Source organism: Neodiprion fabricii, chromosome 3, assembly GCF_021155785.1.
Source record: "Neodiprion fabricii isolate iyNeoFabr1 chromosome 3, iyNeoFabr1.1, whole genome shotgun sequence".
Lineage (NCBI taxonomy): Eukaryota > Metazoa > Arthropoda > Insecta > Hymenoptera > Diprionidae > Neodiprion > Neodiprion fabricii.
Window position 1 is genome coordinate 2,353,655 of NC_060241.1, and position 11,473 is coordinate 2,365,127.

At 38.6% G+C, this 11,473-nt stretch overlaps 2 protein-coding genes across 2 annotated transcripts; both read left to right on the top strand.

Moving 5' to 3' along the window:
• Nucleotides 1-21: 21 nt before the first annotated feature.
• Nucleotides 22-3,366, top strand: LOC124178925 (cytochrome b-c1 complex subunit 1, mitochondrial-like). Its single transcript, XM_046562731.1, has 9 exons — nucleotides 22-230; nucleotides 315-572; nucleotides 864-1,035; nucleotides 1,133-1,289; nucleotides 1,400-1,611; nucleotides 1,705-1,848; nucleotides 2,536-2,678; nucleotides 2,812-3,015; nucleotides 3,100-3,366. The coding sequence occupies exons 1-9, from the start codon at nucleotides 168-170 to the stop codon at nucleotides 3,238-3,240; spliced, it is 1,494 nt and encodes a 497-aa protein (XP_046418687.1). The 5' UTR covers nucleotides 22-167; the 3' UTR covers nucleotides 3,241-3,366.
• A 971-nt stretch (nucleotides 3,367-4,337) lies between these two features.
• Nucleotides 4,338-9,092, top strand: LOC124177879 (DDB1- and CUL4-associated factor 10). The gene is made up of 6 exons (XM_046560782.1): nucleotides 4,338-5,246; nucleotides 5,360-5,473; nucleotides 5,569-5,766; nucleotides 6,159-6,330; nucleotides 6,874-7,089; nucleotides 7,198-9,092. The coding sequence occupies exons 1-6, from the start codon at nucleotides 5,041-5,043 to the stop codon at nucleotides 8,377-8,379; spliced, it is 2,088 nt and encodes a 695-aa protein (XP_046416738.1). The 5' UTR covers nucleotides 4,338-5,040; the 3' UTR covers nucleotides 8,380-9,092.
• Nucleotides 9,093-11,473: the final 2,381 nt, after the last annotated feature.

Below are 11,473 nucleotides of genomic sequence, written 5' to 3' on the forward strand. Positions count from 1 at the left end.
TCACGTCTGTTGGATCGAATTTCTTTTATCATTTTCACCTCGTTTTATTTAGTTCGTCAAGATTCAAGCTTGCCATGAAATTATCTGACAGTCCCTGTGGGTTATTTATTTACAGTGATGGTAATACATAAAGTTTGAACCATTTAAGTTTATTCATATCTTACGATATGCTCGGATTGAGATATTATCGGCGTATTAGAAACTGCTCGAAGCAATGGTCAAAATTCAGAGTATGTTACTATTATTCGCAGAATCTGAGTAATCCTGATTTCTTTCCTAATTTTAAACTGACATAATCATAACCGTTTCAATAGTTGTTCAAGTTCGGCTCCTCGTGCGGGAATAAATATTTCTGGACAGCAAAGCGATTTCACGGAAATTCGAACTCGCAAAGCCTATGCATTCCCGAGCAACCTCTGGAATTTTGTGAACTACGAAACGGAATGAAAGTAGTCTGCGAATACAAGAGTTCTGACGTAACTACAGTTGGTTTTTTTTTACCCGCAGGCTCCATGCACGAGAAATGCGAAGAGCGTGGAGCCTCTTTGTTTATGGAACATTTAATATTTCGAGTAAGTAAAAGCAGGATTCTCCCTCTTATACTTGTTTTTCCCAGAAATACAGTTTTCAGTTTTTTTGGGTTTCTCTTCGCACCAGCACCTGTGACGCGGGAAATTTGAAATGCTCCGCTTCTGTGCCGGGTTCCTACTTTTCAAGTTAATAAAGCGGCCACATTTAAGTCGGGAATAAAGTCCTACGTGCAAAACGGGAATAAAGCCGATTATTCCATTGTTACATAATGTACCTACTATATTCCACAGTTGGTTTTTGCAGCTGTCTTAATTATCGCTACGATTTCACAGGAAACACGATGCAGAGATCAGCTGCAGATTGAACAAGCGTTGGAAGAAATTGGTGGAAAACTTGGAGCTCTCGCTATGCATGATATGTTTTTGTTTTGGGGTACTGTTCCGTCCTGCGATATCGAAAAGCTATTCAATCTGTTGGGCGATATTATCAACAACGGTATTATAGGTAAATTGTTTGAATCTCATTGCCGATTAATACAGGGGTACTAATGTTTGTAAAACCCTATTCTTTATAAAGTCGATTTAACAATATGATATTTCAGTGAACGATGAAGTCGACAAGGAAAGATTCACCATTCTACATGAACTGCAGGAGATTGATATGGACGGCGAACGAATAGTGATGGACTATTTAAAGAATATTGCTTACCAGGATACCGAGTTGAGTAAAAGCGTGTATCCGGAGACATGTGCAATAAAGTAAGAGATTTATTGTATTACTTTTGGAAACTTATCTGCCGTGACTTGGAAAACAAGACAATCCTAATTTTCCCAACTATCCAATAATACTTTTGACTATTATTAACCAGATGTTTATCAGCGGAGACCATATCATCTTTCCGGGATCGTTTTTTCAAGTTCAATTTGATGACAATTGTTTGCACAGGGGGCACAAGTTTGGCTACCGTCAACAAATGCGCCGAAGAGTACATTATTTGTTGCGACGAAGACTCTGCACCATCGCCAGATTCATGTGAAACACAGGATCACGTCCCGCTGCCTTTAAGTTATCGATTCTCAGGTCAGTTTGTAGTGGAAAATAAGTCCGGAAGAGCGAATTTATCTGTCATCGACGGATATTGATATCGATTGTTGAATTTAATATTTTTTTCAGCAATTGACATGAGACACAGAGATGACGATGAAAAATTAGCCCACGTCGCTTTAGCAGTGGAAACACCAGGTTTTGGTCAAATTAATGATCAATATGCACTGACGGTGGCCAAGGATATTGTTGGATCTTGGGACGTGACGTGTGGCAAGTTTTCGTATCCTTAGATTCCTCGATAAGTTGGAAGTGTTGATAGTATATTGCGATCATTGTGATACAAGTGCGAGAAAGCAACCGTTACACGCATGATGTGAAGTTGGCCGCGTGAGCCAAAGTACGGTATGCATGTGGTCTCTCTCTGGCACAAGTGTCACGTAACTGCTTACGCAACAAATGCATGAGAAGTGCTGCTTTTCGTGTCTGCTGCAGCGAGCTCGGGATGTGAAAAGGTAATAGTGCGAGAAGTGAATGTGAAGAAAGCACTAGTGCGAGAAGTAAAATGGCGAGCCGTTTTGCGCATGCGTAGTATCTTTATTCTATTGTAAAGCATCGCTTACGCCACTCTCTGCAGGCACGAGAAGTAGCATTTCTCATTCATGCGTTGTATAAAAACTGGAGGGTATATAAGCACTAGTGCTTTCGTGTATATATATGTATATATATATAAGGCAATAGTGCGAGATGTATTATAATCTGTTTGTCTGGCTCTACGCCTGATTGGCCAATCCGTTTCCTCTCAGGTATTAAAGTACAGAGTGAGAGAGACGGAGTAATCCTAATACATATATATACTCTCACTCCTTCGCTACACTTTCTCTACGCGCGAAGCAATCTCCACTAGTATATGCTCAAAGATAAAAACATAAAGTTGTGTAAACGAATAAACTCCTTCAGGTGGTGGCGATAACAATGCGCAGTCTGTTGCTCATTACGCTTTCAATTATAATTTGTGCCACGTTTATAAATCCTTCAACATCGCCTGGGCAAACACAGGCTTGTGGGGCTGTTATTTCGCTTGCGACAGAATGCTGCTTCAGGTATTTGTTATATGGGCATAGATTTTCACGCATGACCAATTAAAAACCGATGAATTATACAAGAAAATTATAACATTATTGCCTTAATTCGTGTTTGGTGTCGAAAATATTTGAAAATTTGATCATTTCTCAGGATACTTTATGGGTTATTCAAAATGAATGGTTTCGCTTGTGCACGTCGATAACAGAAAAGGAGGTTCAGCGTGCGGTAAATCAATGTAAAACACGTGAATTGGCCAAACTGAATAGCTCCATTGACCGATTTTTTGATATTGCCGTAAGCTTGTTTCGCCAGGGTAGATACGAACAGATTTCCCAACGTCTGTACAAATACGATGTGAGTTATACGAGTTACAATCTTCAAATCGAATATGTTTAAAGATTTCTAAAAATCGTTGGGTGACTCACTTTTAAATTACAGGAAATCAAGGCTAACGCAATAAGAGACATAGCTTCTAAATATATATACGATCAATGCCCCGCTGTAGCAGCTTTCGGACCTGTCGAGAATCTGCCAGACTATACCAGAATTCGATCTTCTATGTATCGACTACGTTACTGAACTAGTTATAATTTCGTTTATGCTGATAATCAGTAGTTAGAATATCTATTGTTAGTCTATTATTTCCAATCAATACTTCGAATCTCCATTGTAAACAAAATAAATCAAACGTACACAGACGAATAATTTTGATAATTTTAGAAAATTGCATGTTAGAAGTATCATCAACATACCTGTAAGATGCTGTCCAAATCTCATTCTTTTTGTCGGCGTAAATCTGCGGATCACTCAGCAATCACTGAACGGCACTGCACCACAAATTTACTGGTAAACTTACACAACGCACGACAAATATTGCGATAAACAATCTCACAACATGCAACGGCATGAATTCCCGCGGATTCACCGCAAACGACTGAAGTCGGCTGTAAAACGTTTCCCGCTTAAAGAAATTCGAGTCAAAGAATTGTTCTTGTTTCACAGATGGAGTCGCCGAATGTCACTCAGGTGTAAATTTATTCACGGAAAGTAGTATTTATTGGTAAAATTGCACGGTATGCCGTGAATATTACAGTTCAAACGGTTCAAACTGACCCGACGTCCGAGCGTATGATTTCTCGTCAGCTCGCCAAATGCGACTGACGTCGCGACGAACTTTTACCGCTTATCGCTCAGACCGGCCGCGCACGATTTCTGCGCATGGGGTAAATCAGGTGTGCGGGTTGCCGCTGCTCGCCGTGTCAGGCGCCGATTGGAGTGATAGAAAATTAATTTAATTCCTTCCAACTGTGCTAAATTGTACTAACAATAGTGTGGTATTCCGTTATATTCCGAGAAACTCTAATTAGGAAAATCATCATTGTCAGGTAAATTGATTAATTGACTTGATTTTCACGGCTAAAGAATACACATAATCTGACTGTATAGCGCGACAGATTTGTAGAGATTACTGGATCAAAGATTTACTTTTAGTTTCGAGTTTGATCGTATCAAGTTTTAACCTTCGTAAGAGGAAACATGTTTCCTAACTCCAAAACTCAGGTTCTTAAAATTCTAAATTCCAAAAAGCGGCTGATACTTCGAGCGAACGTCAAGTCTACTGATACGTCTGGTAGTAGCATGATTTCGAAATGTCGTGACCGCGCGAGGCGGTCGAGAAAAGAGCATTGATCAGATTGTTGACTATTGTTAGTTTTTTCCCGGGTAGTCGACAGTGTCGAGGGTTGTTATATCGATATATCGATAAACCAAATGGAGAGTACTGGCTGCAATCGCCCGCCTGCCTGGCACAGGGGAAGATGGATATGTGATATTCGGTCAAGTATTTTGAAGTTAACGCACTTTTCTACAAACGTACTGTGAGGCAGAATCGGATTGTTGGGTTGTTTGTTTCGGGTTGAAAAATCTCGAAATTGAAGACAAACGTGGGACGGATGGGAAGACACCCTGTTTAACAGGGTTGATGGAAATAAGTCGGGGGTTAAAAAGATACTGAAAATAATAAATTATCGGCGCGCAACATTCGACAATAACATTCGATATCATGCGCGTAACGAAGGATCAGAAAGTGATTTAAACCGTCTTGCCAGAAATTCGTGAACCTTGTCATTACCATTGTCATTATTTCTGTTGTTACTGTTATTATCGTGATTTTTACACGATCGGCGAAGGATCGCAGCGTTTAGTTTAGCCCCGCGTTCGTTGCAACTCGTGGAGTGACAACCGAGAGGCGAACTTAACCTAACTTTGGGGAGCCCTTGAACCGCGGCTTAAACTAAACTAAACTCTCGGCCATCGTAACCACCGAACTCTGAGTGACTTAATTATTATAAGAACGTACAGAGGAGAGGAGGAAGAAGAATGCCAAAAATAAGAACTAAACCTGTGTCCAATAGCTCGTGGCTCAGGCAGCGAGAAATTGGATTCAAGTTCCCTCTAGGTCACAACGACAGATTCTACAAGACTCTCTATTCCTCCATACAGCCATGCACCTCCTGGGATCACCGCGAAAATGTTTCCAGTGCTATGCACGGCGGTGTTTTCAACCTAGAATATTCACCGGATGGGTAAGAATCTCTGTCGACCTGGATTCCCCTTTCCAAGTTCCGTTTCGCTTAGCATCTGGAGATTGCTGGCCCATTTTTGTTTCCCTTCTGATAATTCTATCCTTATTTTTCAGGTCCCTCTTGCTTGCGGCATGCGAAAAACGCAGTATTCTGATGTTCGATCCACTTTGCAGAAGGCTCATACACGCTATAGACAATGCGCACAATGACTGTGTCAACTGTGTAAGGTAATAAACTTTGTCATTTGCCTGCTTAAATCTGAGACTTTGTTCTCTTAATGCAGAATACACAATGATTAAATTTACTTCTTGTTTATCTACAGGTTCCTGGATCAGCGGATGTTCGCTACGTGTTCGGACGATAGTACCGTGGCACTCTGGGACGCGAGAAATCTTAAACAGCGCATAAGAACTCTCCAAGGCCATTCGAATTGGGTCAAGAATATCGAGTTCAGTCCAAGCGACGGTTTACTTTTGACGAGTGGATTCGACGGCAGTATTTATACATGGGACATCAATAGGTGAGGATTTGTGGAGTCATAGCTCTCCGAGTCATCGAGAATACTGCTATTTAATCATTGAAAAAAACGCAGCTAAAATATACAGTACTGCAGATACTTTTCACCTGTGTCCTTGAGATCCCAGTCTTGTTATGTCACATGTTCTAGAAATTCTTCTGGCCTCATTTGGACATGAAATTAGCATTTTTATGTGAGAGTGAGTGAGTGAATGAATGATTGAATTGCTTTTGTCAGGGTTTCTTTGCCGACTGTAGCCTGATTGTGAAATAAAAAATAAAAAGTTTGCAAATTGGCAAATTGTTGGCTGTCAGCTTGGCTCTTCTCTCTGATTTCATTTAATTCGGTTGCACTTCGATTTCCTTTCTTTTTTTAATTCTCGTTTTCTCTTGCAGCTTTACAGAGAACAGTTTTTTGTACAATCGAGTATTTCACACCAACGGACTCATGCGGACTAGGCTGAGTCCCGATGCAACCAAAATGCTCATTTGCACAACCTCTGGGTACTTAATCATTATACACAATCTTCAGCTGAGCACTCTGTCGCAGGATTTAGCAGGATTCAAGGTATTATAATCTGAGTTTTCAGACTCAATTTTCACAATTCCTCAGTTTCAAGTCCTAAGTAAGTTAAAAAATTATCTCGCAAATTAAATGAATACAAAGAATTCATTACAGTTTGTGGTAAATTCGAGATAAATGATACTTAGTTTGTTCGATAAAGATTGTGTTTTCATTTTTTTCATACTAATGAACGTCTGTTAGAAGACTGCTATCATCTCAGAGATAAAACTTGTTATTTCATGTTTTTTTTTATTGTTGAATTGCGCAAGTAATATATATATTAAATATCGTTTGTCAATATATGAGTTATCACACTCTGCAGAGATATAGGAGAACAGATAATTAAATCGCAGAGAGAGACAATGATATATCTTATATTAAAAATTCATGTATACGACTTTTATTCGATGATAAAAGTTGAAATGACTTTCAAGGTAGCAATGAATACATTGTTGTGAAACGTCCTTTTTTCAATCGCGAAAATGTAAATTCTAGAAGCGAAAAAACTTTTGCAGGTATCATTCGTTGTTCAATTTCTGTTCACAGCCGAATATGTACAGACTCATGCAATTGTCACAGACGACGATACCTGTAGCAGCGAGTTTTACACACCTTTTTTCACACTCCCGATCACACAATAGGGTCGAGTTCCTTACTGATTTTCCTGTTGGGGATGACGCGGAGGTGATTTCAAGCCTTCAGGTTCATCCACAGGGCTGGTGTGCTCTGTCGAGGAACGTCAGTACGGGCGAAAAGTCAGAGGTAGAGTATATCCGAGAAATCTTCGCGAAAGACTTGAATCTTCGTTTCACCGATATTTGTAAATTTTATTGCGAAGTAAACCTCTGACCCATTTCAACTCCTCTCTAGTGGACCTGCGTTCACGACATTCAGGAGACTGACGCAGCGGCGCAAATTGAGGAGCAGGTTAAAGACAACGAAGATTCGGCATCGCACTTCAACGATCTCTCCGTAGAAGAATACGAGGATGATCACCAGCCGCAGCCTTCGAGGTCAGGAACCACGTCGCCGTTCGTGATAGACAGCGTGAGCCGAGCTAGAATAGTGCAAGAAGTGACTGACATAATGACGAACTCGTTCGTATCGACGGACGCGACGCAGCCTATAAGACCGTCGCGAACTAGCAATTGGCAGGACATACCGAGGCGAAATTCGCGGTCTCAGTCCCGTTCCGGGGCGCTACCGCGACTGGAGAGAAACATAGTGAGGACGAATTTCGGTGTGGTAGAAGTTAGCTCGATAGAAAATTCCCTGGAGTCCAGACTTGGCTCGGGAAGTGAAGCTGAGGAGAGACGGCGGCAGGCGAACAGACTTCACGAGAGCGACAACGAGGGCGATAATTTACCAGGCGGCAACTCGTCTCCGGGAGATAATACCGAGGACTACAGACTGCCGCGTCAAAACTCCCAGCTCAGTGACCTGCGGCGAAGAAACGTGATCGATGGATTCGAACTTCACGTGAGCAGCACCGACGTCTGGGAGGCTCTCGTAGCGATAAGGGAAGCGAGACACAGACGAGAACGCGAGAGGGAATTCCACTCGTCCCCGGGCGAACGGAGGGACTGGCTGCCCAGGTCGAGCAGCGGCGTTAGCGTCAGCATGCCGCCGTCCCACACCGTTGTCATACTCGGCGACAGGGCGAGGGCGCAGGGCCAGAACAGGCAAGGCTCACAGACGATGTACGCGATACCGCGTAACCATAAAATCCACCAGAATACGCCGAGGCTGACGCACTACATCGAGGAGCCGAATGTGGGTTCGGGCTACATCAAGGAGCTCTGCTTCTCCTCTGACGGCAGATTGATCTGCTCGCCCTTCGGCTACGGCGTTCGTCTATTAGCATTCTCCGGTGACTGTCAGGACCTTTCTAACTGCGTACCGCCGGGCAACGAGTCCGTTAAATTACACGAACTCGCCACCAATGTTAGTCACTCGGACATTGTTGTTAGCACGAAATTTTCACCGAAACACTGTTTACTCGTTTCCGGCTGTCTGAGCGGACAGATTACGTGGCATCAACCGGTGGTCTAGCTAATTAATTCCTTAATTATTATTCATTATTTTTTTTTAGTTCCTTTTTTTTTTATCGTTCTCATTTTCGAAATTTTTATTCGTGGTATTTATATTATTCGTATACCTATGTAACACACGCGAACGACAGTCGTTGATCTCTGTTTTGCAAAAACTTACGCAGGGAATAGTCTGTATTATGTAGCCTGCAATCTTGTAATAGTGAATTTAAATCAAATTTTTCCTGTGTAACACATAATATATATATATATATGTATATATATACAATATACACATATGTTTACAACATGGTAGCAAAAATAAGAAAATAAATATCAAGATGATGGAAAAATAAAGTTGAAACCCGTAATTAAACAATAGAATAATTATTTAATAAATATACACGAATAAGAACGGGGAAAAATAAATGTGAACCAACGACGTTAGTTTCACCGCACGCATGCATATACGTATAGTATAATACATATATGCTACGTTTGTTGTATATTATTATTTTTGTACTATAGATGTGACTTAAAAGCAATAATTTTTTTTTCTCGTTTTCGACGCGAATTTTTCCCTTCAGTATTTTCCCGGTATCGGTTATTATTATTATTATTATTATTATTATTATTATTATTATCATTGTTATATTATTGCAATTTTTTTTTTATCAAACGTTTGACGTTTTACTCGAATTGAGGTCGGACCGTCTGCACTGCTGTTGATCCGAGAAGAAGAGAAAGAAAAATATTGAAGCGTTGATAATAATTCTGAAATAAAATTACCACGAAAGTTATCACGTATCGATCCAGATCGTTTGCTAATAATTTTTACATGTATACACCTTATAATTATGTAGCACTAGAAACTCTGCGAGTTTATCAACTTTGGTTTTGAAGAATAATTATCTCAGCGCAGTTTGAAACGTTCCTCAAGCCTTGTACATAAGTTAAATGTTAATATATACTTAGAAATTTTATTTATCATTTCATGAGTAAGACTCGAATTTTAGAGGGAGGAATGAAACAAAAATAAATCGATAATCAAAATGTATCAATTGCCACGTTAAAGTTATTTTATACTTGTAATATGCGGTTTTAAATACGACGTACAATGGGAGAAACATGAAAGAAAACAAAACCAAAAATTTTACTGTCGAGTATTACACAGGGCAGTTAAATTTATAATGATTATTTGAGCGGTAGATGTATACGTTTTGTATAATTAATATCCGAAGATATTAAAAGCGAGTAACTGATTTTTTTCTTCCTCGTTTTATGACGCGCGAATATTTCACCTCCCGATTGAAGAACCAGCTTAGCTTAGCAAATAGTTAACAGTAATCATCAAATCGAAGCATTCAATTCGATTTAAATCTCGGGTATCCGAATTTATTGCATTAATTGAAACGACATCAAATAACACGACTATACATACGCGTCTATAATCTTTGTACACAAATACGGAATATCACAATCATCCGGATACAGTCTTGTGAATCATCGATTCCTAATTTTTTGCGAGTCTGTATGCACACAACTTATATCTGTATTATTATACATACGAATAATGAAAACTTAAGATCCTAAAAGGTAGAAAGGAAATTGTGAATATTTACCTCCGATATTACATACTTGACAAGTATAAAAATGACGAAAAAGAAAACGAGAAAATAAAGAAAAAAAAAACAACTGTAAAGTACATATATATTATATATTGAACATTTGTAAATAATTTATTGTCTAGTTTATAATATATATATATAGGTGTGTGTGTGTGTGTGTGTGTGTGTGTGTGTGTGTAGGTATGCATAAATAATATACACGCATGGATATATCTCTCTATTTTTTCTTTTGTTTTTCAGTTGCTGATACTATACGATTAGAATTGCGTTTTCTATATATTTGCTATCCGCCGTGCTAAATTCTTGCGTCTTATTTTCAATCTATATCGTTCTTTCATTTCGTTTTTCACATTATCTTTTGCCGTCAAGCATGTGGATAATTTTATACTATAACGACGTGGTTTAACAAAAAATTGAAAACATTCGCCAATTTACAAGATTAAAAACGTTTTTGTGGTATTCACAAATTTTGTACAACTTTGAAATTTGAATTGGTAACTTGTTATTTATTTATTTTTTTTTTTTACGCAGTGTCACGTCGAACTTTATGCCAAACTATTCTATAAGAGAAACAATTTGCCATAACGCAAGTCTATGGAATTAATAAAAAAATATTAGAACAAAAATTCCATTTGCCATTCAGCACTGTTAACTTATAGTACAATCATTATTGTTATTATTATTATTGTTATATTCGATTTTCCATTTGTTTTTGTTAGATCACGGTACACGTGGTTATCTCGCAAATAAACTTATTTCGCAATGTATGTCGATAGTCACTTGGGTTCGCGATGAGAAGAAGATAAAAGAAAAAAAGAAATAATGTAAGGAATAGATAAGAATGCAAATAATTCGTAAAATGATGAAAAATTATAAAAAGTACTTAAAATCGCAAACGCGTTATTTGCGATATTATCAATGAGTTATGCCATTCTCGTGCAATTTCTACAGATTAACTTCAAGCCGAACCGTTATAAAAACTGTCATTATGTATATTGAAACAAATAAAGTGTGTTTGGCAGCTAATGATATGCGAAGAAAACGTTTGTCTCGCTTCGATCATATCCTAAATATTGTACATGCATTTTTATGTATTGATATATGAGATATACTAAAAGGGATGAAATGCATGATGTTTATTCTCCTTAGCGATCGATATAAAAAACTGCAATTCATACGTATAAATCTCTGGAAAAAATATAAGTAACAAAATTAATAGCAAGGGTCGTTCAATAATATGACGTGTAATATGATGAGGATAGACAAATAAACGATGGTTTTAGCTTCCTTTTCTATTGGTTTGTCTCATTATGTAGCTGTACTAATACGCGATCAATAAAATATAACAATTATCTAGACTATTTCTGGTTCGAAAATCATTTAATCGGTAATTTCAAACCTTCGATAATAAAAAGGGAGGAAACAATTTAGGGTGAGGATATTTCTTTATAGAGATGATTTTTGATTTCGGTCGAACTATTTTTGAAT

Coding starts and splice junctions, on each gene's coding strand:
- LOC124178925 (XM_046562731.1), top strand. CDS start 168: ATGCTCGGATTGAGATATTATCGGCGTATTAGAAACTGCTCGAAGCAA. Junction 231..314: donor AGCAATGGTCAAAATTCAGA/GTATGTTACTAT, acceptor CCGTTTCAATAG/TTGTTCAAGTTCGGCTCCTC. Junction 2,679..2,811: donor GCGACAGAATGCTGCTTCAG/GTATTTGTTATA, acceptor ATCATTTCTCAG/GATACTTTATGGGTTATTCA.
- LOC124177879 (XM_046560782.1), top strand. CDS start 5,041: ATGCCAAAAATAAGAACTAAACCTGTGTCCAATAGCTCGTGGCTCAGG. Junction 6,331..6,873: donor AGGATTTAGCAGGATTCAAG/GTATTATAATCT, acceptor TTCTGTTCACAG/CCGAATATGTACAGACTCAT. Junction 7,090..7,197: donor GTACGGGCGAAAAGTCAGAG/GTAGAGTATATC, acceptor ACTCCTCTCTAG/TGGACCTGCGTTCACGACAT.